The 25421-nt window shown below is 41.5% G+C and overlaps 4 protein-coding genes and 1 long non-coding RNA gene across 5 annotated transcripts in view; 2 read left to right on the top strand and 3 right to left on the bottom strand.

The window, feature by feature from the left end:
* LOC5514757 overlaps positions 1-9100 on the bottom strand; it is a 40351-nt gene extending 31251 nt beyond the window's left edge. Inside the window, exon 1 of the mRNA XM_048734647.1 lies at positions 9008-9100. The gene's annotated coding sequence lies outside the window, so the exon portion shown is untranslated. The remainder of the gene's footprint in view (positions 1-9007) is intronic.
* Positions 218-9096, bottom strand: LOC116609408. Its single transcript, XM_048734649.1, has 6 exons — positions 8828-9096; positions 6505-6570; positions 5979-6257; positions 3586-3723; positions 3147-3212; positions 218-484 (listed from the first exon to the last, which is right to left on the bottom strand). The coding sequence occupies exons 1-6, from the start codon at positions 8975-8977 to the stop codon at positions 446-448; spliced, it is 738 nt and encodes a 245-aa protein (XP_048590606.1). The 5' UTR covers positions 8978-9096; the 3' UTR covers positions 218-445.
* On the top strand, positions 7520-13914 carry LOC125573841. Its single transcript, XR_007314218.1, has 2 exons — positions 7520-8234; positions 13769-13914. It is a non-coding gene; the product is annotated as an uncharacterized LOC125573841 (long non-coding RNA).
* LOC116619500 lies at positions 13737-20374 on the bottom strand. The gene is made up of 6 exons (XM_048734648.1): positions 20124-20374; positions 19257-19322; positions 18638-18880; positions 17961-18119; positions 16013-16096; positions 13737-14449 (listed from the first exon to the last, which is right to left on the bottom strand). The coding sequence occupies exons 1-6, from the start codon at positions 20271-20273 to the stop codon at positions 14411-14413; spliced, it is 741 nt and encodes a 246-aa protein (XP_048590605.1). The 5' UTR covers positions 20274-20374; the 3' UTR covers positions 13737-14410.
* A 1600-nt stretch (positions 20375-21974) lies between these two features.
* LOC5514756 (lactadherin) lies at positions 21975-25180 on the top strand. The gene is made up of 3 exons (XM_001634877.3): positions 21975-22301; positions 22712-23049; positions 24651-25180. The coding sequence occupies exons 1-3, from the start codon at positions 22019-22021 to the stop codon at positions 24792-24794; spliced, it is 765 nt and encodes a 254-aa protein (XP_001634927.3). The 5' UTR covers positions 21975-22018; the 3' UTR covers positions 24795-25180.
* The last annotated feature ends 241 nt before the right edge of the window (positions 25181-25421 follow it).

Here is a 25421-nt window from a genome sequence, read left to right as displayed (position 1 = left end):
CCGAATCTCTGGAGAGCCGGCTAGCAGGCTACAAAGTTTGTCGATAATAACGAACCGTGCCGAAGCACAGTCATGAGTATACTGGAGCTTCCAATTTTCTTAACAAAATAACTGTTAATATAATCATTCCAATTACTGGAACGACCCAATTACTGCGTCAGGGGGTCATATCCCCAAATGCCGAACACCCTGATATGACGGCAGTGTTTTTGTTTTCTGGCCACACAAATTGCTTAATCTTGTATCTATGCCACTTCTGCTAACTTACAATTTATAGTACTTAAAAATTCTTAGGCCCGTAGCCAGGGGGGGTTCGGGATAAAATGGTCCGCTAAATGGGTAAACGAACCCTCCGCTCAAAATCCTGGCTACGGGCCTGGTTCTACTTTGCGATTTTTATCTGCTGCAGTGTGAACTAAGGTCGCCTTTTGGAAGGCGCACCCTCTCACTGGGTGGTGTAGACAGGAGGGGCTTCACCTTTGGTCTGGAAGAAAAGAGAGCAGTGATATTAGTGGGGTCCATGGTTACAGGGGGCCGCCTACCTTTCCACCCTTCAGAGTGAGACTCTAGAAGAGATAGAATGGAATAATAAAAAATAGGAAATAGTAAGGGTGTTTATAGTAATAGCAATGTGGAGGAGGGTTTAAACTGCTGCTAATCTCAAGAAGGACGATGACAGTGGTAGCATTTATAGTATCATATGGTGCGGGCAACAGTGATGATGTTATGACGATGATGATATGCTGAGGTTAATGGTGAACATAATATATAGATTTAGGCACTGCCTAAAAGCGGAGCCAGCATACATTCAACTTGAGCTATACACCTATTTTTACCAACAGTCCATGGACTACTGGGCCATGGGCCTACTATACTGCTAGAGTGCTCAGGCGCGTACAGAGTGGCCAAAAAGTGGGTCATTTCTTTTAAAGGAATCTTCAAATACTATGCTTTTTCCATATGATATCTATGACTGCGCACCCCCCCCCCCCCCCCCTCGGCCAATCCTGTGTACGCGCCTGGGGCTAACCACATGAAGGACGATGCCAGTGGTGGTGTCTACAGTATCATATGGTGGCAACAATGATGATGTTATGACGGTAATGATAATGCTGATTTTGGTGGTGAAGAAAGTAATTTTCAATAGTAAATCAGTTTTTAATGATGAATATATGGTGATGATGATTAAATTATATTATTATATTATAATGATTTTTAAATGATGATTATAATTACTATATGATGATTATATTACATTACATCTATGATGATTATATATATTGATGATGATTATATATCAGTGGTTGCAGTGGTGGTGATGTCAATCATGACTGTACCTGGTATGATGATGATGATGACATTCATGACTGTACCTGGTATGATGATAATGATGACATTCATGACTGTACCTGGTATGATGATAATGATGACATTCATGACTGTACCTGGTATGATGATAATGATGACATTCATGACTGTACCTGGTATGATGATAATGATGACATTCATGACTGTACCTGGTATGATGATAATGATGACATTCATGACTGTACCTGGTATGATGATAATGATGACATTCATGACTGTACCTGGTATGATGATGATGACAATCATGACTGTACCTGGTATGATGATGATGATGACAATCATGACTGTACCTGGTATGATGATGATGACAATCATGACTGTACCAGGTATGATGATGATGATGACAATCATGACTGTACCTGGTATGATGATGATGATGACAATCATGACTGTACCTGGTATGATGATGATGATGACAATCATGACTGTACCTGGTATGATGACGATGATGACAATCATGACTGTACCTGGTATGATGACGATGATGACAATCATGACTGTACCTGGTATGATGATGATGACATTCATGACTGTACCTGGTATGATGATGATGACAATCATGACTGTACCTGGTATGATGATGATGACAATCATGACTGTACCTGGTATGATGATGATGACAATCATGACTGTACCTGGTATGATGATGATGATGACATTCATGACTGTACCTGGTATGATGATGATGATGACAATCATGACTGTACCTGGTATGATGATGATGATGACAATCATGACTGTACCTGGTATGATGATGATGACATTCATGACTGTAGCTGGTATGATGATGATGATGATGACAATCATGACTGTACCTGGTATGATGATGATGATGACAATCATGACTGTACCTGGTATGATGATGATGATGACAATCATGACTGTACCTGGTATGATGATGATGATGACAATCATGACTGTACCTGGTATGATGATGATGATGACAATCATGACTGTACCTGGTATGATGATGATGATGACAATCATGACTGTACCTGGTATGATAATGATGATGACAATCATGACTGTACCTGGTATGATGATGATGACAATCATGACTGTACCTGGTATGATGATGATGATGACAATCATGACTGTACCTGGTATGATGATGATGACAATCATGACTGTACCTGGTATGATGATGATGACAATCATGACTGTACCTGGTATGATGATGATGACAATCATGACTGTACCTGGTATGATGATGATGATGACAATCATGACTGTACCTGGTATGATGATGATGATGACAATCATGACTGTACCTGGTATGATGATGATGATGATGAAAATCATGACTGTACCTGGTATGATGATGATGATGACAATCATGACTGTACCTGGTATGATGATGATGATGACAATCATGACTGTACCTGGTATGATGATGATGATGACAATCATGACTGTACCTGGTATGATGATGATGATGACAATCATGACTGTACCTGGTATGATGATGATGATGACAATAATGACTGTACCTGGTATGATGATGATGATGACAATCATGACTGTACCTGGTATGATGATGATGATGACAATCATGACTGTACCTGGTATGATGATGATGATGACAATCATGACTGTACCTGGTATGATGATGATGATGACAATCATGATTGTACCTGGTATGATGATGATGATGACAATCATGACTGTACCTGGTATGATGATGATGATGAAAAACATGACTGTACCTGGTATGATGATGATGATGACAATCATGACTGTACCTGGTATGATGATGATGATGACAATCATGACTGTACCTGGTATGGCTGCTGTTGCTGCTGTGGATATCCCTGAGCATACCCCTGGGGGTACCCCTGAGGTGCCTGGAGGAAATATCAAATAGAGAATAAGACCATTCATTAACAGAAGTCTTGAAGTAATAATCACATATCCAGTGTTGTAAAAAAAGAAGTTTCACCTTCAACCCCCCATCCCCCCATCTTTGGTTATGTATGTCATCTTCAGGCGTGTACTGGGTGAAAGGGGGTGGGTGCGCAGTGTGCCCAGATACATGTGTGTGTGTCTGGAGGGAGGGAGGGGATGAGGAAGAGGGGCACAAACCTGAGCCACTTCCCGTTGCTTGATGATGACGGTTACTTGGTTGTAGGAGAGAAGTAGTATGAGGGTGCTTCATGAGTGTGTGTGGAAGGAGGGATGACTGATGGAGGAGGAAGTTGGGAGGGGGGGGGCACATACCGGTGCCCCTATAGGCTGCTGGATGATGAAGGATGCTTGGTTTGGGTAGGTCTGCATGGCTGTGGCTCCGGCAATGACACCAGGTTGTCCAAATTGTGCAGGCTGTCCTTGCAAGTAAACCATTTGTTGCTGGGAAGTCTGGAATGTATAAATGGAGAACAGATAAAAAGATATATCCTATTATAACTGTATTGATGTTTATTGGATTATTTGTTATTTGATTGATCATTTTAATGATCAATCAAAATTTTCAATGATTTTAAAAAATAGCTGTCTATCCACAGTAGTTTCTAAATCTAAGCGAAACCTACCCTTTTAGGTAAGGTGAATTGGCTAGCCACTCCTTCACTTTGAAACACGTTTCAAATGTGAACCCTCTTCACACTAGACTTCTCTATCTTTCCTCCTACCCCCTAGCATCCCTCGGCTCCCAGTTTTATTCCTCCCTTTCGCATTTGACTAGTACCTGGTTTTACCTCCTGATGATAAACCTTGTACTAGAATACACGTAAAGTTGCTTAACATTTCGAAGAGCTCTACGAAATATCCCACCTTTCCATTTTTTTGCTCTATATATTTGTTTTTGTCATCCCCATTCTTGCCATTCCACACCATTATGTATTTTTTACATTTTTCTCCTCTTTAGATACTCTCTCCACTAACAACCCCCCCCCTCCCCCTTTTTTCATCCACCCACCCCAAGTGACTTGGTACGAATACCTGCTTTCAACCAGAAACCAAAAACAAATTTCCCAAAAACACCAGCATAGAAGGTAAGGCCACAGGCTCCGATGAAGGGATAACCCCCAAATGACAGCATATACCGCATGCAGGCCATCTTTCGCCCATGACAGGTTTTCCAATAGGGTTCTGGATTAGGAATCCTAGTGTGTGGATTCCGGATCCTAGTTTGTGGATTCCGGATCCTAGTGTGTGTATTCCAGTAGCATGGATTCCAAATTCCAAAAGGGTGCTTTCCATTTATCTGAAAATCCGGTTGGGATGACCGTAATGGAAAGGATTTTTCCACCAGGGATGAAAAACTGGGTGGAAAGGCCGTACCATTATGTTCGGTCCGGAATGAGTATTGGATCCCTGATTCAAAATAACGGACGAGTGGCTTTTGCCGGTCGTCGATTCCTCTATGCATAACCGTAGCAGGCCTCGAATTCACCCCCTGCTACGGCCCTGTTATGGAAGTTGAATCCTTAATGACGACGATATAGACATAATAGTTGCAATTTGAAGAACCACAATTATTTGCCAAAAGCCCCCCCCCCCCCAAGGTTACGGCAAAAGCGCCGCAAGCTTCTAATTAAATGGTCCCCCGAAATTTCCATGTGCTCACAGTTTTCGGCTAATGCTGGCATGCTCCCGCATTTTTTTCCGTCGTGCTCGCATTGTATTTTTCGATGCGCTCGCTACTCGATTTATTCAAAAACTAAAAGGCTCGGTCTCGCATAAAAAAACGGGGTGCTTGCAAGCTCGCAAGTGCTCGCCAAAGACCATTTTGGGGACCTGATTGAAAGAAGTCCGCCGTCTTGAACGTGACTGCAGCTGTTGGCGAAGGACTGGAACCGACATTTTTCCATAATGGTTAGGCAAAATCCGTTTGAATCAACCTAATTGGAAATTCAGGACATCCTCGGGAGATTATCCACAAATTCTGGGTGGAAATTCCAAAAATCTCCTAGTAACCATTATCATTCCATCTGAAATTCCCGGAATGTTTTGACAAATGGAAAGCACTCCTAGTCTCATTTTTCCATGGATTCCGGATAACCTTTCATGGGGCAACATCTAGTATTTTTGTCTGTAGTCTCTTTTTACTAAGAATCATCCACAAAATTCTGCACATACATACATTCTGTACATACACACATTTAGTTTGTGTGCATTAAAGATGATCTCAGGACATTGTTGCTTTGCTACAGCTATTTTATGCACACAAACTACATCTATGTATGTGCAGAATTCAGAAAATATTTTCATGGCTTGGAGGCTGCTAGGTTTACCTGCTAGTATTTTTAATTTAAAATTTAAAAAATTGCCAGCCGATATATTCATATATTTTTTTTTTACTGTCGAATCCATTGTATCGCGACGCCGCATTTTCAAAACACAGATTTGTTTTTGTCTTTTGGGAGATTCTGTTCCGCCAGTCATATTATTCTAAGCCAATCAGATTTGTGCCATCTCTCACCTAGTGCAGTTGCCTGGGTTGCCGCGACATTGTCTGGTTTTCGTCCAGAGGGAAGCCAGGAAAGTGAACAAAGCGAAACTCTGATTGGCTCAAAATGGTTTCACTGACGGAACAGAAAACCATGTTAAATCGTGTTTTGAAAACGCAGGTAGCGATACAACGGATTCGACAGTAATAAGTGTAAACTTACGCTTGTAGCCGGGATGCAGGAGTTACTAAATCCATAGATGGAGGAAGCAAGCCCAACGAAGAACTCAGTCAATGCCAACAGGAGTAAAACTACGCAAATGCCTATAGAAGTTCGCGCAGTTTGACTGCTATAGCCGTAGTAATCGTAATAGTAATAAGGACGACCATAAGAAGGGTTGCGGAGATATTTCGACCATTCCGAAAGTGCAAAGGAGTAACAGATGATCATTCCACAACTGAACACACATGACGTCACAGCAAAACCAAGCATTGTGCCAAGCTGTAGATTCAAACCAAAACAAAAAAACAACAACTTTAGGTCATAAGCAGAGGGGAGACAACCGTTTAAAACGCTTCATCTTGCAGACATGGGAAAAATCTTGTACTTGAAAAAAACCCAGTCTCATGTGACTCCGACCGCTGGGAGATGCGAAGCAGACTAGAAAAACCCCATCCCATCTGTAAAATGTGTTGTCATCTCTTGCTCATCTCTTGATATAGCCTCCCCCCCTTATGTCTTCACTCACCATACAGTTGTTAGGGGTGTTGTTATCTCTTGCTCCAAAATAGCCAAGGACGCCTGTGATGATGACCTTAGCAAGAATCAAAGACATGGAGATGTCAAGCTCACATATTCTGTGCATAAGAGCATAATTTTCTTGCGAGAAATCTATGGCATTTATAAAAAAAACATAACAAATCTAAGTAAAAATTAACATCTATCAATAAATGTTTGTTTAGCCAAGGTGTTTCCAATTAGAAACCAAAGAAACGAAAATTCCTATATCACAAGAAAATCAATTAATATTAAAAAAGAAATACACTCTTCTTTTTTAAAGGAACGTCTAATTTTCAGTTGAGGCTGAGCCGTTCTAATTTTTGGACGTTTTAAGGCTGAATATGCTCTTCACGATGTTCTTAAATTTTAGTGTATATAGAAATATAATACCCAATAAATTAGGAAGAGAATTACACTAATGATCAATAGCAGTATTAATAACAGGTTGTTACTATGAGCACAATTTGATGCTGCATTTTAGAACACATCATCAGGACTAAAAATGAAAAATATTTCTGCTATCTGAGCCTCGGCATGTTCTTAGCATGTTCTTAAAATATGGTGAAATCTCAGGCTGGACGTTCCTATTTTAAATAAGAAGAGCTGTTATTCCTCGCGGGCCTAGCAAAATGTGAGCCCAGAGAAACCGCTGGCTAATGTCCCTTATTTCTGGGAATGTGTTGTATGCCCAACCATTTTTAATTTAAATTTTCAGACAATGTATCTTTAAAACTTTACAAAAACGTAGGAAGAAACCACTGGACAGCTTTTATCTGCTGGTGTGAGTCGGACCTTATGGTCTGCGTCGACAGTTGATTAATTAATAAAACCTTTAAAAGAAAAAGCCGACAACAACGCAGATTTATGTTTTTTAGAACGATATTTCGGCAGGCCAATATCTGCCTTCTTCAGGTTATAAATGAGTTACAATTGCATGTTACAGCTAGTATATGTACAAAGTTCATTGATGATGACTAACAAAAGGTAAAAATAGTAATTGAGTAAGGAGTAACTTATGGAAGATGTTAAATAGGGTGGTGTGGATTACTAAACAGCTAAACGGTTTCTTCACGCTGGTTGAGGCCACAGGGTTCAAAAGTGCCAGCGCGAGCTATCAGTGTAGCTTCTCTTGCTTTGCGGATAGAGTCGCGGTTATTTCTTATTTTTTCAATAGGTATGAGCTCTAGGTCAGAAGCGGAGTGGTTAGGTTTTAGGAAGTGTTCAGCGGCGTGGGTTGGTGTGGATCGAGATTGGGAGTCTACAGTTCTGCGGTGGTCATTAAAGTGTTTTTTTTAATTTGCGTTTAGTTTCCCCTGAATATATTGAAGGTTACAGCGGTTACATTGGATCATATAAATCACGTTTTTAGTATTGCATGTTATGTGGGAGGTTATAGGTCGTGTTTCACCTGTTGAGAAAAATGTGTAGCTTGTCAGGCCATCGGTTCTAATATAGGGGCAGGTTAGGCAGATTTTTCCGCAACGGAAAGCACCGGGAGGTTGGTTGGTGGGAGAGCGGTCGGAAGGTAGCTTGGCTTTAACAAGGATGTCGCGGAGTAGGTGAACGGCGAGAGGCGACAAGAGGGGGCTCAGTGAAAACCTTATGGCATCGCTCAGCAACCTACTAACAGACTCTCTCTTGGTCACACTCGACGTCTCTGCCTCGCTCCGTGTTCAGCCGAGCGGTACGCTCGAACAGGTACGCACGAACAGGAACTAATTGTCCAACGGCGGCGGTCAAGAATTGAAATGGCTGCTTACTCGTTTTAAAAAACGGCTAGCGGCCAGGGAAAATGATTTAGCTCGGATGTTTTGCCACATATCCAATGTAAGTGTACCCTGGCATAGGTCTGCGAGATAAAAATATTTCGTTTGTTGTATTTTCCTCGCGAATTTCGACGGTATTTGAGTGCTACCGAAAATGGCGCCTCCAACCAAGTCTCTTTCCTTAGTAGGGGGAGAGAAGTCATAAATTCCTATACGAAAACCCCCCCAAATCGTATATTACACATAAATATGACAACAACAAGGCATGTTCCAGGTTTTAAGGCAATTTTATTGGCTATATTTCACAAAAAATCGCTACTTCAATCCACTCGTTTTACCTCTAAGAATAACGGCCGATTCCAAGCTACGAACAAGCTTCAAAACCATTGCCTGGGCTACCTGTGATCAGACCTCCAAAAAATTGTGTAAAATTCATTGCTAAAAGCTTCTAAACTCAAAGCTTAGTCGACTAGAATAGAAATAGTGGCTAAGGATGCTACTTAAGGATGGAGGAAAGTCACTTACCCAAACACCAATCCAGATCCCGAAACCAACAGCGGACGTCCATTGTCTGTGTACTACAGCTACGGATGCAATGCCGAAGACCACCATTAAGGCACCGATTACCATCTGAGATATCCCCAACTTACGAATGCCTTGTGCTCTGTACGCCATTATTTTGATTCGAGTTTGCAAAAGTACGATTTGTTTGTGAAGGGAAAAGCGATGGCGAAAGAACAGAGACGCGACACGGATAAGTAAACTGATAGAAACGAACAGGAAGCAAGGGCGGATCCAGGATTTTGGTTGGGGGGGGGGGGGGGGGGGATGCAACATGTTAGACGGAAACCACGGGAAGCCCGATTTTTAGAATTATCTTTATAGGACTATGCATACCGCATTCCTTGTAAGAGGGTTAAGGCTATAGTGTATAACTATAAAAATTATCAAAATTAAATTTAAACGTACCATAGTTTTCGTGATTTTATTGTCCTCAAGTGGTTTACTAATTTGGCGATAAAAGGATTTAAGATTCAAATTTATTTCTCTTTGAAAAATTTTTAAAGGTTGACTCTCATTAAACAGTAGCCTATTAGTTTTTTCATTTTTGCGAAAATAAGTAGTAAAAAGTATGTACTTATTATTTGCAAAATTTCCATGAGCTCGGGAATTCATATATTAGCTAACTTAGCAAATTAACTTACTAGTACTAGTAAATGAAATTGGGGGCGAAAAAGTTTAGTGGTATTATTTTAAAATTTTATAGAATTTTAAAATTTTATAGATAAAAACATACTAGTAAACAAAATTTCGGGGCGAGAAAGCAATCCGACAACTCGCCCCGACATTTGGTTTACTAGTATAACAATAACTATACTATTAAATGAAATTACAGGGCGTAAAGCAAAAACGACAACTCGCCCCGAGATTTGGTTTACTAGTAGTAAGTATTTATAATACCGAGAAATTACGGGGCGTAAAGCAAAAACGACAACTCGCCTCGAGATTTGGTTTACTAGTAGTAAGTAATCATAATACCTATAAATTACGGGGCGTAAAGCAAAAACGACAACTCGCCCCGAGATTTGGTTTACTAGTAGTAAGTAATCATAATACCTATAAATTACGGGGCGTAAAGCAAAAACGACAACTCGCCCCGAGATTTGGTTTACTAGTAGTAAGTAATCATAATACCTATAAATTACGGGGCGTAAAGCAAAAACGACAACTCGCCCCGAGATTTGGTTTACTAGTAGTAAGTAATCATAATACCTATAAATTACGGGGCGTAAAGCAAAAACGACAACTCGCCCCGAGATTTGGTTTACTAGTAGCAAGTAATCATAATACCTATAAATTACGGGGCGTAAAGCAAAAACGACAACTCGCCCCGAGATTTGGTTTACTAGTAGTAAGTAATCATAATACCTATAAATTACGGGGCGTAAAGCAAAAACGACAACTCGCCCCGAGATTTGGTTTACTAGTAGTAAGTAATCATAATACCTATAAATTACGGGGCGTAAAGCAAAAACGACAACTCGCCCCGAGATTTGGTTTACTAGTAGTAAGTAATCATAATACCTATAAATTACGGGGCGTAAAGCAAAAACGACAACTCGCCCCGAGATTTGGTTTACTAGTAAGTAATGATAATACCGAGAAATTACGGGGCGTAAAGCAAAAACGACAACTCGCCTCGAAATTTGGTTTACTAGTAATAAGTAATTATAATACCGTAAAAATTACGGGGCGTAAAGCAAAAACGACAACTCGCCCCGAGATTTGGTTTACTAGTAATAAGTAATTATAATACCGAGAAATAATGGGGCGTAAAGCAAAAACGATAACTCGCCCCGAGATTTGGTTTACTAGTACCAAGAAAGTACAGTGTGTAAAGGAAAAACGACAACACGCCCCGAGGTTTGGTTTATTCACGGGAATTAGGATACTTTGTCAGCGATTTCTCTATAAAATAAACAAAAATGAATCCCCAATTTATGTTGAATAATGAACTTGGCTAATAAAATATTTCTAACCTTATAATCCGAAAGGTCTCCTGTCTTTTGAGTTAGCGAAACCCTTTTTAGTTTCCTCTCGTTCCATTTCTATTTCTCTTGTCTAAAAACCCTAGGGATCGTTGTTTTCACTCGAAACAATTGAACGGTACTGTGTAACCATAGCCTCTTTAGGCCCGAGCCCTCTCCGAACCTAACTTCGTATTTAGGTTCTATATAAAATAAGAAGGGAGTGAAACAACGCTTGATTCCATTGTTCGAAAACCTGCCTAGTTACGGCCAATGATGTGATGTTGGTATGAGACATGATTGATTGACAGTTCACCTTCTCTTTGAGCTGATCTCGCCGCCGACACACACCCAGGCATGCGACAAGTGCTGGGATCGGGGCTTCTTTTTAAAATGTTTCTACGGACCCAGAACCGTATCCAGGGGGGTGGTGGTGGTGGTGGTGGTGGGGGGTTGCAGGGGGTGCGAACGCATCCCCCTATAACGGCCGAAAGTCTACTTTTGGTTCTCAGTAGACGTGCTATTTGTAGACAAAACTCAAAATTATAAGCTAGATCACTCTGGTATTAGCCAAATCTGGCAATAAACGTCCCGTGTAGATACTGCAAAGGCATAAAAAAGTCCCTTTTTGTTCTTTCGGAGGTGGTTAGATTTTTATCAGAAAACTCTCTCCCTCCCTCCCCCCCAAGAAAAATCCTGTGTACGGGCCTGCTTCTTCATACAAAAAGTTAAATGACAGGAGATGGTCATCTTATAATTTGATTTGCTCTATCCCCACTTCTCCACTTCGCCATTAATAGAAACACTTTGCCCTCTGCCGATAACTTGCAGAATTTTCTGTTTTCTTATTACCAGTAAACCAAATCTCGGGGCGTGTTGTCGTTTTTGCTTTACGCCCCGTAATTTCTTGGTACTAATAAACCAAATCTCGGGGAGTGTTGTCATTTTTGCTTTATGCCCAGTAATTTCTTGGTACTAGTAAACCAAATCTCGGGGCGAGTTGTCGTTTTTGCTTTACGCCCAGTAATTTATAAGTATTATAATTACTTACTACTAGTAAACCAAATCTCGGGGCGAGTTGTCGTTTTTGCTTTACGCCCCGTAATTTATAGGTATTATAATTACTTACTACTAGTAAACCAAATCTCGGGGCGAGTTGTCGTTTTTGCTTTACGCCCCGTAATATATAGGTATTATAATTACTTACTACTAGTAAACCAAATCTCGGGGCGAGTTGTCGTTTTTGCTTTACGCCCCGTAATTTCATTTAATAGTATAGTTATTGTTATACTAGTAAACCAAATGTCAGGGCGAGTTGTCAGATTGCTTTCTCGCCCCGGAATTTTGTTTACTAGTATCTTTTTATCTATAAAATTTTAAAATTCTATAAAATTTTAAAATAATACCACTAAACTTTCTCGCCCCCAATTTCATTTACTAGTACTAGTAAGTTAATTTGCTAAGTTAGCTAATATATGAATTCCCCCATGAGCTCCATTCGTCGGGGCTGTCGTTCAAACTGGTCAATTACCATCTGTGTTCAATTCCATATCGTAATGGATGTGTGTCAGTAGGAGTCCATATATTCTATGCACTGTCATAAGTGCGCATTTAGGTCTTTAGACGTCTTAGGCCAAACATTCTCGTAGGCAAATGCAAAAGTAAACGTCCCGTGGAGATACTGCATGCAATGGCATAAATGATCTTTTTTTTGTTCTTTTGGTGGTGCTAAGTTTTTTATCATCTCAACCCCCCCCCCCCCCCCCCTTATGGTTTGAATCCTCCACGTCACTTTTTGTTCAATCAGGGTTCAATTTCATAAGTGCGCATTTAGGACTTTAGACGTCTTAGGCCATTTATTGACCGCTCGCACTAACACATGAAACCGGCAACGTGCAGAGGATTCCTAACAAGACGGTGTAAACTTGAAAAAAAAAAAACTATCTGCCTGTTCAAGTGCCTTCGATGCTGCGACTGGACGGACTGACCCCTTAACTTTATCCCAATTTTATTCTCCAAGAAGAAAGAACGCTGCATTTAAATGGCGGGAATGGAAATGACCATGAGGCGAGCCCGTGCTTGATAATCCATGCTGACCGCTACTACAAAATAAACGCGGGTGCAGATTACAGCAAAGGAACTCCGAAATCTAACCGTTTTAGAAGGGATCGTCCAACGGATCGCTATCTGTTATTTGATATTATTATCTTATTTCGTAAGGTTTTAAATTCGTTTAAGATTTTAGAATTTTTAAAATAAAAAGTTTTTTTTTATTAACCAAGTGGGGGAGGGGGTACCCGTACACCCAGTGCGCCACAGGGAAGACCGCTGTGTCTGCTACAGAGTACCGCGGCTTCAAACGTTGTTCTGGTACATTGTAGTCTCCCTTCCTCTACTAAACTGTCGAAAACTGTGATATTTAACTTGTAGCTGAGCAGGCCCGTACCCAGGGGGGTGCAGGGGGTGCGTTTGTATCCCCCCCCCGACACACACACGTACAACAGAGGAGAGTCCACTTCCGGTTCGCAATAGACGTGCTAATTAGTGACAAAAGTATAAAGCATTCTAGATCATTCTGGTATGTCATAAATCGTAGAAGTCAAACATTCTCGTAGGCAAATGCGATAATAAACGTCCCGTGGAGATACTGCATGCAATGGCATAAATGATCTTTTTTTTGTTCTTTTGGTGGTGGTAAGATTTTTATCATCTCAACCCGGAGGCTACGGTTTTACCGATGGTCGCGCTGTAACTTCGATCATTTCTAAGTTGAAAATTAAAGGAAGGATGTGTTTATGCTTGGCAATCGACTAATGCCACATGCATTCCCATGACGCTTTTTGGCGCATATATTATATGCTAGTTAATTCAAGTTATTCATTTGGCGTTATGCCTTCTGTTAAACGTTTCACTGTGTTCAATGTTTTTTTATTTGCAGAATTAACATCAACGTTTTAACGTGGCAGAGCGCAGCGACTGAACAACAATAGAAACCTGCTTAAAATGTATTTACCAACAACGTGAACGCAAACAGTGAGCGTTCTTTTGAGATGACGCTTGTGAAAATAAAGAAACCTGAGAACTTTTTGTCTCCAAAGCCATCCCATCTCTATTTCAGATATTCTCAGATAGGTCCGAATCTCTGGAGAGCCGGCTAGCAAAGTCTGTCGATAATAACGATCCGTGCCGAAGCACAGTCGTTAGTATACTGGAGCTTCCAATTTTCTTTACAAAATAACTGTTAATATAATCATTCAAATTACTGGAACGACCCAATTACTGCGTCAGGGGGTCATATCCCCAAATGCCGAACACCCTGATATGACGGCAGTGTTTTTGTTTTCTGGCCACACAAATTGCTTAATCTTGTATCTATGCCACTTCTGCTAACTTACTACTTTATAGTACTTAAAAATACTTAAAAATTCTTAGGCCCGTAGCCAGGGGGGTTCGGGATAAAATGGTCCGCTAAATGGGTAGACGAACCCTCCGCTCAAAATCCTGGCTACGGGCCTGGTTCTACTGCGATTTTTATCTGCTGCAGTGTAAACTAAGGTCGCCTTTTGGAAGGCGCACCCTCTCACTGGGTGGTGTAGACAGGAGGGGCTTCACCTTTGGTCTGGAAGAGAAGAGAGCAGTGATATTAGTGGGGTCCATGGTTACAGGGGGCAGCCTACCTTTCCACCCTTCAGATGAGACTCTAGAAGAGATAGAATGGAATAATAAAAAATAGGAAATAGTAAGGGTGTTTATATTAATAGCAATGTGGAGGAGGGTTTAAACTGCTGCTAATCTCAAGAAGGACGATGACAGTGGTAGCATTTATAGTATCATATGGTGCGGGCAACAGTGATGATGTTTTGACGATGATGATATGCTGAGGTTAATGGTGAACATAATATATAGATTTAGGCACTGCCTAAAAGCGGAGCCAGCATACATTCAATTTGAGCTATACACCTATTTTTACCAACAGTCCATGGACTACTGGGCCATGGGCCTACTGTAATGTACGGTAATGATAATGCTGATTTTGGTGGTGAAGAAAATGGAAATAGTAATTTTCAATAGTAAATCAGTTTTTAATGATGAATATATGGTGATGATGATTAAATGATATTGATTATTATATTATAATGATTTTTAAATGATGATTATAATTACTATATGATGATTATATAACATTACATCTATGATGATTATACATATATTGATGATGATTATATATCAGTGGTTGCAGTGGTGGTGACGTCAATCATGACTGTACCTGGTATGATGATGACGACAATCATGACTGTACCTGGTATGATGATGATGACAATCATGACTGTACCTGGTATGATGATGATGACGACAATCATGACTGTACCTGGTATGATGATGATGACAATCATGACTGTACCTGGTATGATGATGATGATGACAATCATGACTGTACCTGGTATGATGATGATGATGACAATCATGACTGTACCTGGTATGATGATGATGACGTCAATCATGACTGTACCTGGTATGATGATGATGATGACAATCATGACTGTACCTGGTATGATGATGATGATGACAATCATGACTGTACCTGGTATGATGATGACGTCAATCATGACTGTACCTGGTATGATGATGATGATGACAATCATGACTGTACCTGGTATGATGATGATGACATTCATGACTGTACCTGGTATGATGATGATGATGACAATCATGACTGTACCTGGTATGATGATGATGATGACAATCATGACTGTACCTGGTATGATGATGATGATGACAATCATGACTGTACCTGGTATGATGATGATGATGACAATCATGACTGTACCTGGTATGATGATGATGATGACAATCATGACTGTACCTGGTATGATGATGATGATGACAATCATGACTGTACCTGGTATGATGATGATGATGACAATCATGACTGTACCTGGTATGATGATGACGTCAATCATGACTGTACCTGGTATGATGATGATGACAATCATGACTGTACCTGGTATGATGATGATGATGACAATCATGACTGTACCTGGTATGATGATGATGATGACAATCATGACTGTACCTGGTATGATGATGATGATGACAATCATGACTGTACCTGGTATGATGATGATGATGACAATCATGACTGTACCTGGTATGATGATGATGATGACAATCATGACTGTACCTGGTATGGTTGCTGTTGCTGCTGTGGATATCCCTGAGCATACCCCTGGGGGTACCCCTGCGGCACACCTTGAAACCAGGAGCCCTGAAGGAAATATCAAAAAGTACTAAGAGAATGAGACCATATTCATCAAAGGCAGTCTGTAAATAACAATTACATATCAATTATTCTAATAAAGAAGAAGGAGGCAGGTCAGGTGCGTCAGGGGGGTGTGCAGGGTACACTCGCATCCCCCCTTGGCGGCCAAAAAGTGGATCATTTCTTATTAAGGAATCCTTATATACTATGCTACTATGCAGGGGGGAGAGGTGGAAGGAGGCCACTAAGGACAAGTTGATTATGCTAGCATAATTTCTGGCATAATTATCACTCACAACTAGCATCATTTTTAGACTTTTTGCAAAAAAGCAATGCTCAGAACAATTTGCATTTTGAAGAGCGAAAATGAAAAAACCAACCTCATATATCCCTAATAATGTATCATTTAGATGTAAAAGTGATCTCGCTTTTGTATTTAATTACTGTTTTTGTTCTTATTATTCTTATAACAATAATTTTTTTTTAAGCGAGCATAATTTGAGCATATTTTTTTATAAAAAGCTAGCAGTTTTTAGAGGCCACTGATTGTGTGTGTAGAGGGGTGGATCAGCAGCATGGGACCCTCCAGGTTGCTGATCATAGATGGGTGCTTATAATTGAGGGAGGAGAGGTGAAAGGAGGTAACTGAATGTGTGTGTGAGGGAGGGGGGGGAGCACATGAATGTGAGTGTAGAGGGAGGGGGGAGCACATGAATGTGTGTGTAGAGGGAGAGGGGAGCAAATGAATGTGTGTGTAGAGGGAGGGGGAGCACATGAATGTGTGTGTAGAGGGAGAGGGGAGCAAATGAATGTGAGTGTAGAGGGAGGGGGGAGCACATGAATGTGTGTGTAGAGGGAGGGGAGGAGCACATGAATGTGTGTGTAGAGGGAGGGGGGAGCACATAAATGTGTGTAGAGGGAGGGGGGAGCACATGAATGTGTGTGTAGAGGGAGGGGGGAGCACATGAATGTGTGTGTAGTGGGAGGGAGGAGCACATGAATGTATGTGTAGAGGGAAGGGGGGAGCACATGAATGTGTGTGTAGAGGGAGGGGGGGAGCACATAAATGTGTGTAGAGGGAGGGGGGGAGCACATGAATGTGTGTGTAGAGGGAGGGGGGAGCACATGAATGTGTGTGTAGAGGGAGGGGGGAGCACATGAATGTGTGTGTAGGGGGAGGGGGGAGCACATGAATGTGAGTGTAGAGGGAGGGGGGAGCACATGAATCTGTGTGTAGAGGGAGGGGGGGAGCACATGAATGTGTGTGTCGAGGGAGGGGGGAGCACATGAATGTGTGTGTAGAGGGAGGGGGGAGCACATGAATGTGTGTGTAGTGGGAGGGAGGAGCACATGAATGTATGTGTAGAGGGAAGGGGGGAGCACATGAATGTGTGTGTAGAGGGAGGGGGGGAGCACATAAATGTGTGTAGAGGGAGGGGGGGAGCACATGAATGTGTGTGTAGAGGGAGGGGGGAGCACATGAATGTGTGTGTAGAGGGAGGGGGGAGCACATGAATGTGTGTGTAGGGGGAGGGGGGAGCACATGAATGTGAGTGTAGAGGGAGGGGGGAGCACATGAATCTGTGTGTAGAGGGAGGGGGGGAGCACATGAATGTGTGTGTCGAGGGAGGGGGGAGCACATGAATGTGTGTGTAAAGGGAGGGGGGAGCACATGAATGTGTGTGTAGTGGGAGGGGGGAGCACATGAATGTGTGTGTAGAGGGAGGGGGGGAGCACATGAATGTGTGTGTAGAGGGAGGGGGGGAGCACATGAATGTGTGTGTAGAGGGAGGGGGGAGCACATGAATGTGTGTGTAGAGGGAGGGGAGAGCACATGAATGTGTGTGTAGAGGGAGGGGGAGGCACATACCTGGGCCCCTCCCGGCTGCTGGATGACGATGGGTGCTTGGTTCGGGTAGTGCTGCATGGTTGTGGCTCCAGCGACAGCCCCGTTTGGTCCCAACACAATGACACCAGGTTGTCCAGATTGTCCAGACTGTCCTTGAAGGTAAATCACTTGTTGCTGGGTCTAGAAACAAGGATTAAAAGAGAATAAGATGAGCAAAAGTGGAGTCCTTGGCATACTTTATCCTGATATGCCTATGGTATTGGATAAAAGTTTATTAATTGCATAACTGTCTCCAAAGAAGAATGGTTTGAAAGGTGTAAGCTTTCAAAGTACTTTGGCCACCATCTTAAGAAAACCCACACGAAAGCCCCTGCCTTTTAGCAAAGTCAGATTTTTTACACAGAACCACCCACTTTTAAAGAAACTTATTCTGTGCATAGCATATATAGCATGCAGATAACAGAATATGGAACCAAAACAAAAGCACTTCAATCACAATAACAATAGACACATTCACAAAGTTTTTTTCATAACTGGAGGTTTGCTTGCTACTTTCAATTCAAAAACACTTATTGTTGTTATATATATATATAAACTTAATCTTTAAGCCAAATCTTTTCAATAACCATCAGCTGATATATAAGTTCACATGAAAAATGTTCAAAGCTGTATTATCTCTAAAAATATGTAAAACTTACGCTTGTAACGGGTGTACAGGAGTTGTTACATCCATAGATGGCAGACGCAAGCCCAACAAAGAACTCAGTCAATGCCAACAGGAGCAACATGACGCCAATGCCAACACCAGCGTGGGCACTATCATGGTGATAATAGCTGCTTCGGAGATACCATGACGATTGTGAAAGTTCAATGGAGTAGCAGATAATCATAATGCCGCAGATCACACATGCTGTCACCGCAAAACCAATCATGGTGCCAATCTGTAGAATGATAGCAATAAAACAACTTGAAGTCACATACAGAGAAGACCATCTTTATAGACTGAAGGTATCTATCTTGAAGACATGGGGAAATTCTTGCACCCCAAGCATCCTTGGACATCCCCTTCCATCTGTCATGGGTATACACCTTCCTTCTCTCACCCCCCTCCTCCCTTAGGCTTGTATCTCACAAGGCAGATATATAAAGCCCCCCCCAGGCCTTACTCACCAAGCAGTTTTTAAGTGTTTTGTTGCCAACTTTTACTCAAATAAATATAGCCCGCCCCCCCCCCCCCCCAGGTCTTTACTCCCGAGGAAGTTTGTTGGGCATGCCATTATCAAGTTTTCCTCCCCTTCATTCTAGGTCTCCACTCACCAGGCAGTTGTTAGGTGTGTTGTTATCTCTTCCTCCAATATAGCCAAGGATGCCAGTGATGGTGACCTTTGGAAAGAATTAAAGACATCGAGATGTTAACCTTACTCAATTTCTATGCATTAGCGATGTCTTCAGCGGCTGATCCAGGAGTCCCAGAAAGAGGGAGCCAAAACAAGGGTTTCATGAAAAGAGGGGTCGGATCCATTGTTTTTCCTTGGATTTCCTTATATTTCTTGTTATTTCTTAGCCATCATTCTAACATCTGTAAAAGGGGGCCCTGGGCCCACTCGGCCTATCCCTAGATCAGCCCCTGGTCTTGACAATTCTAAATTTATTTTCGCATTTCAAGAGCATAATTTGGAAACAACAGGCCAACAATCATTGATTTTTTAGCCAAGGTGTTTCCAAAGGGAACTTATCATAAACTTAAATTATTCAGAGCACCTTCATAATAGTCTACAAGGAGTCCACAATGGGAAGTATGATACTAGCCAATAAATACAAGCAAAATTTAAATATAAGTGGAAGGGTATTTTGAAGTTTGGCAGCTTTTTTGTCACTTCTGGTGTATCGATCAACTACGCAAAGTTGCAAAACGAGAATTTGCGTAATATAAACAATATCATTCACAAAAGCTTATAGTGCTAATACATTAATAAGCAAAATGAAATTAATACATCAGGTACTCAGATAAAACAGACTTCTAAAAACAAAAACAAATTCATGTAACAAATTCGGCCTTCAAATCATTAATCATTTGAAAATTGTGTGTAATTTATCGCTAAAAGATTGTGCATTCAAATTTCAGTCGACGAAAATAGGATTAGTGCATTAGGATGGTACTTTGGAGCGAGAAAAGTAACTTACCCAAATACCAACCCAGATACCGAAACCAACAAAGGTGGTCCAATGTTGTTGTGCTGCAGCGACGGATGCAATGCCGAAGACAACCATTAAGGCACCGATTACCATCTGAAATATTCCCAAATTACGAATGCCTTGTGCTCTGTACGCCATTATGGCGATACGAGTTTGCAAAAGTACGATTTGTTTGTAAAAGAGAAAGCCTTCTCTGCTCGTTTTTCTTGCTGATTCTATTTTCAACGATGACGTAATGTCGAAATGTCAGACAGCACGGTTATGTGACGTCAGAAGAAAGAGAGCACATCAAGCAAGGTTACCACAGGAACCCCAAACTTAAAGTGTGTGGTCACTCTTAGTTTGTAATAAACATAGATTATTCTACTATGAAATAAAATCTAGAAAAACCTCAATAATATTCGTATTGATTGTTGTGTCTTCAATGTAGTCTGGATGAAATTCTAAGCTATTTGGGCGTGTAGTTTGCGAGCTTCGCTGCGTCGCTACGCAGGCTTTTACTCACGACTTTGGCATACAACCAGTAACTTCCTGGTTTGCTAGCGTTTTTCGGAAATGAAATTAAATCACCACTTCTCCATGAGAATTTTTTGTTCAATTATTCACTCCCCTTCACCATTAGAGAGGAGCTTTTACATTGTTTTGGAAAACATTTCGATGTACAGTCGTACACCAAGGTTGCATGCAGTCGAGAATCGTAGCCCGCAGTGGTTCATGGGTAGCGTATAAACGGCCGAATCCTTGTATCTGAAAGCCGTGTGAATGTTTAAATAGCTGTCAACCTCGCTTTAGGGAAAATCTTGAGAAAAAACAGTGAATGTATCAGAAGTACCAAGATAGCTAATGCGGGAGAATACAGAAAATGTATGGGTATTTTCAAGAAAATTAGGCTTGAGAAAAGGTTCACTCCTGCCTAATGCGGGAGAGTTGAAAGCTATGTGTTTATAATAACATGATTAAGAGCTCTACAGCTTTTGAAAACCTGGATTTGCCTATTATTTACGCGTGGCTATATGCCCGACAGTCGGGACAGGTCTTGGATGGACTAAATGCCCGACAGTCGGGACAGGTCTTGGATGGACTAAATGCCCGACAGTCGGGACAGGTCTTGGATGGACTAAATGCCAGTTTCAAATATTCAAATTGCTTCTATTTTACCGACTCCTTTCTTGCTATAGTGACGACTACGACTAGTGACGACTATAAAGTTCTTATTTCTCTTGCGCTACATGTCTTTGGTGTCTATGAAATCCAACGTCGAAAGGGATAATATAATTTCCACCATGAAGCCTAGAGAATATTGATATACCCACAAACTTTGAAAGCAACTTTTTTGAGCTCCTTTAACAAACATTGTTTGTGGCTTACTGACTCAGAAGTTTACCAAGAAAGCCGTAAAAATGTTTGCCATTAATTATATAGTACGGTATGTATTGTCCGAGATGAAAAATATCGTCGAGTTACATAATATTTATACTTCTTCATCTGTTCAAAAGGTTGGTAATAACACATAAAGAAATCAATTATGTCCCAATTGAATATGGCTGGCGATGTAGAACATTAATAAGGAGAGAAATGGAGAAAGAGGAAAAAAACGAGAAAACGATGCTTCTTTTGAAGTGAATCGTGGATAGCAAAAATATGATTTAAGGTTGTGGCACAGTCTACATAGCAGCGTCGGTGTATGATCAAAAGCTGTCCTGTTGCGTTTTACGATTGATATAATTATTTTGTTAACACAAACTGTATTATTCCCACTTGCTTTCTCTTTGATTGAATTTGAATAACCTTCTTATAAAAGAATAACTGCGTCATTTCTTGGCAGGATACCTAATGTAAGTAACATATTCAAAGCACACTAAGACATAGAGCTACAAAAAAACATGCTTCTCTTTCTTTGCTTCTTCGTATTCCCTCTCACATCGGCCATTCAGAAAACAAGGAACTCCATGCTTGGCCATTCCCTCCTTGCATCTCCCTACGACGAGACGGGTGTTGCGGAACTTTGGGAATGCTACAAACTCTGCTATGACGACAAAGAAAACTGCGCCAGCATCAACTACGACATGAAAAAAGGGAGATGCAAACGCATGAAGTTTACACACGTAGACCTGCCTCGCAAACTCGTGAAAATGGAAAACTCTGTTTACGCGGATATAAGAGATGGTAAGGAAAGTAAACCGAAAAATAGATAATTTGATTTTCAGAATACTTCGTATGTTGTTCAAAAATATCCTGAGCAGAATCCTGATGGAACCTGCTAGGAGGAACAGGCGGGAAAGGACACGAGACCTCTCATATTCTTATAACGCGTTTATAAAAGCCCGAAGTAATTTGTGCTTCATAAACGTGTCAGTACTAAATATATTGATATCACGACATATCATTTGTATTTGTGCTACAAATTGAGTCATATCATTGAGAGTCATATTATATCAAAGAAAAATTAAAAACAAAATAAGTTGAGGTCACTCGTTTGAGAGGTTAAAAATTCTGCCTGTTAATACCTCCCACCCCCCCTCTCAGTTTTTTTTAATGAAAAAAAACTCTAACTCCTTCAATCTTAAAATGCATAGGATGTGTTGTCAACCAATACCCTGTGGGGATGGAAGATGGCAGAATTCCAGACTCAAGCATTACGGCTTCGTCGTTTCACGGTTCTCACATGTCCCCTTATTACGGGCGCCTTAACAACCAACCAGTGAGTGGTCAACACAGCGGCGCATGGGCAGCCTCGAATCTACGAACAGGCGAGTACCTACAGGTGGACCTGGGCCGAGTCATGCGTGTTACCCATGTAGCAACGCAGGGGCGCCCACAAGGAGATGACCAATGGGTGACTGAGTACAGTGTGGAGTACAGTCTGAGGGGAGATCAGTGGCAGAGTTACCAAGACGAGAATGGCGTGATTAAGGTAAGAACACGTGTACAGTGTGAAGTACAGTCTGACGGGAAATGAGTGGCAGAGTTACCAAGACGGGAATGGTGTGATTAAGGTAAGACACATGTACAGTGTGAAGTACAGTCTGACGGGAGATCAGTGGCAGAGTTACCAAGACGAGAATGGCGTGATTAAGGTAAGAACACGTGTACAGTGTGGAGTACAGTCTGAGGGGAGATCAGTGGCAGAGTTACCAAGACGAGAATGGCGTGATTAAGGTAAGACACATGTACAGTGTTAAGTACAGTCTGACGGGAGATCAGTGGCAAAGTTACCAAGACGGGGATGGTGTGATTAAGGTAAGACACATGTACAGTTTGGAATACAGTCTGACGGGAGATCAGTGGCAGAGTTACCAAGACGAGAATGGTGTGATAAAGGTAAGACACATGTACAGTTTGGAATACAGTCTGACGGGAGATCAGTGGCAGAGTTACCAAGACGGGAATGGTGTGATTAAGGTAAGACACATGTACAGTTTGGAATACAGTCTGACGGGAGATCAGTGGCAGAGTTACCAAGACGAGAATGGCGTGATTAAGGTAAGAACACGTGTACAGTGTGAAGTACAGTCTGACGGGAAATGAGTGGCAGAGTTACCAAGACGGGAATGGTGTGATTAAGGTAAGACACATGTACAGTGTTAAGTACAGTCTGACGGGAGATCAGTGGCAGAGTTACCAAGACGAGAATGGCGTGATTAAGGTAAGACACATGTACAGTGTTAAGTACAGTCTGACGGGAGATCAGTGGCAAAGTTACCAAGACGGGGATGGTGTGATTAAGGTAAGACACATGTACAGTTTGGAATACAGTCTGACGGGAGATCAGTGGCAGAGTTACCAAGACGAGAATGGTGTGATAAAGGTAAGACACATGTACAGTTTGGAATACAGTCTGACGGGAGATCAGTGGCAGAGTTACCAAGACGGGAATGGTGTGATTAAGGTAAGACACATGTACAGTTTGGAATACAGTCTGACGGGAGATCAGTGGCAGAGTTACCAAGACGAGAATGGCGTGATTAAGGTAAGAACACGTGTACAGTGTGAAGTACAGTCTGACGGGAAATGAGTGGCAGAGTTACGAAGACGGGAATGGTGTGATTAAGGTAAGACACATGTACAGTGTTAAGTACAGTCTGACGGGAGATCAGTGGCAGAGTTACCAAGACGGAAATGGTGTGATTAAGGTAAGACACATGTACAGTGTGGAATACAGTCTGACGGGAGTTCAATGGTAGAATTACCGTGATGAGAATGGTGTGTTAGGGAAAGACACATGTACAGTTTGGAGTACAGTCTGACGGGAGATCAGTGGCAGAGTTGCCAAGATGGAAATGGTGTGATTAAGGTAAGACACATGTACAGTTTGGAGTACAGTCTGACGGGAGATCAGTGGCAGAGTTACCAAGATGGGAATGGTGTGATTTGTGGAATATAGTCTGAGAGAATATGTCAGCTTCAACTTTTCGTAGTAAATTTGCCATCCTCCAATTTTTTATAGTTAAAAGCCGGAAATTGTGGTTTCTGGTTTGTTGTGTTGCTTTTGCAAATTAAGCCTTTTATTTTTAGGTGTTCCCTGGCAACTCCGATAAGACTACGTTGGTGAAGAACGAGTTCTCCCCTGTCATCAAAGAGCGTTTCTTCAGGATTGTAGTACAGGCTTGGCGTTTACATATCACAATGAGAGCGGAGTTTTACGGGTGTGAAGCATGATTTAAAAAATGGAACCATACCCACAAAATTGTGGTTAATTAAAAAAGGGTGTTGTTGCCATATGGTATGCTGGTTGGGAAATTATCCCTGATATCAGTTATTATAAGCTAAACTTGGGGTTCAAAATACGATGCGAACACGAGGGAAAGGTGATTTAGATGAGTGTACTTGACATGCAACACGAGTGCAAGGTGATTTAGATGAGTGTACCTGACATGCAACACGAGTGCAAGGTGATTTAGATGAGTGTACTTGACATGCAACATGAGTGCAAGGTGATTTAGATGTGTGTAACTCACACGCAACACGAGTGCAAGGTGATTTAGATGAGTGTACTTGACATGCAACACGAGTGCAAGGTGATTTAGATGAGTGTACTTGACATGCAACACGAGTGCAAGGTGCTTTAGATGAGTGTACCTCACATGCAACACGAGTGTAAGGTGATTTAGATAAGTGCACCTCACATGCAACATGAGTGCAAGGTAATTTAGATGAGTGTACCTCACATGCAACATGAGTGCAAGGTGATTTAGATGAGTGTACCTCACATGCAACATGAGTGCAAGGTGATTTAGATGAGTGTACCTGACATGCAACACGAGTGCAAGGTGATTTAGATGAGTG

The sequence above is a fragment of the Nematostella vectensis genome, chromosome 11, assembly GCF_932526225.1.
Source record: "Nematostella vectensis chromosome 11, jaNemVect1.1, whole genome shotgun sequence".
Lineage (NCBI taxonomy): Eukaryota > Metazoa > Cnidaria > Anthozoa > Actiniaria > Edwardsiidae > Nematostella > Nematostella vectensis.
The sequence above is the reverse complement of the archived record's forward strand: the minus strand, read 5'-3'. Positions and strand labels throughout refer to the sequence as shown.

Excerpts from the sequence above, each read along its gene's own strand:
- LOC116609408 (XM_048734649.1), bottom strand. The coding sequence starts at position 8,977 with ATGGCGTACAGAGCACAAGGCATTCGTAAGTTGGGGATATCTCAGATG. Across the intron at positions 6,258-6,504 it reads ACACCCCTAACAACTGTATG|CTTGGCACAATGCTTGGTTT; the intron begins GTGAGTGAAGAC and ends TTGAATCTACAG. Across the intron at positions 3,213-3,585 it reads AGCAGCCTATAGGGGCACCG|GCACCTCAGGGGTACCCCCA; the intron begins GTATGTGCCCCC and ends TATTTCCTCCAG.
- LOC116619500 (XM_048734648.1), bottom strand. The coding sequence starts at position 20,273 with ATGGCGTACAGAGCACAAGGCATTCGTAATTTGGGAATATTTCAGATG. Across the intron at positions 18,881-19,256 it reads ACACACCTAACAACTGCCTG|ATTGGCACCATGATTGGTTT; the intron begins GTGAGTGGAGAC and ends ATCATTCTACAG. Across the intron at positions 16,097-17,960 it reads AGCAGCCGGGAGGGGCCCAG|GGCTCCTGGTTTCAAGGTGT; the intron begins GTATGTGCCTCC and ends TATTTCCTTCAG.
- LOC5514756 (XM_001634877.3), top strand. The coding sequence starts at position 22,019 with ATGCTTCTCTTTCTTTGCTTCTTCGTATTCCCTCTCACATCGGCCATT. Across the intron at positions 22,302-22,711 it reads TTACGCGGATATAAGAGATG|GATGTGTTGTCAACCAATAC; the intron begins GTAAGGAAAGTA and ends TAAAATGCATAG. Across the intron at positions 23,050-24,650 it reads ACGAGAATGGCGTGATTAAG|GTGTTCCCTGGCAACTCCGA; the intron begins GTAAGAACACGT and ends TTTTATTTTTAG.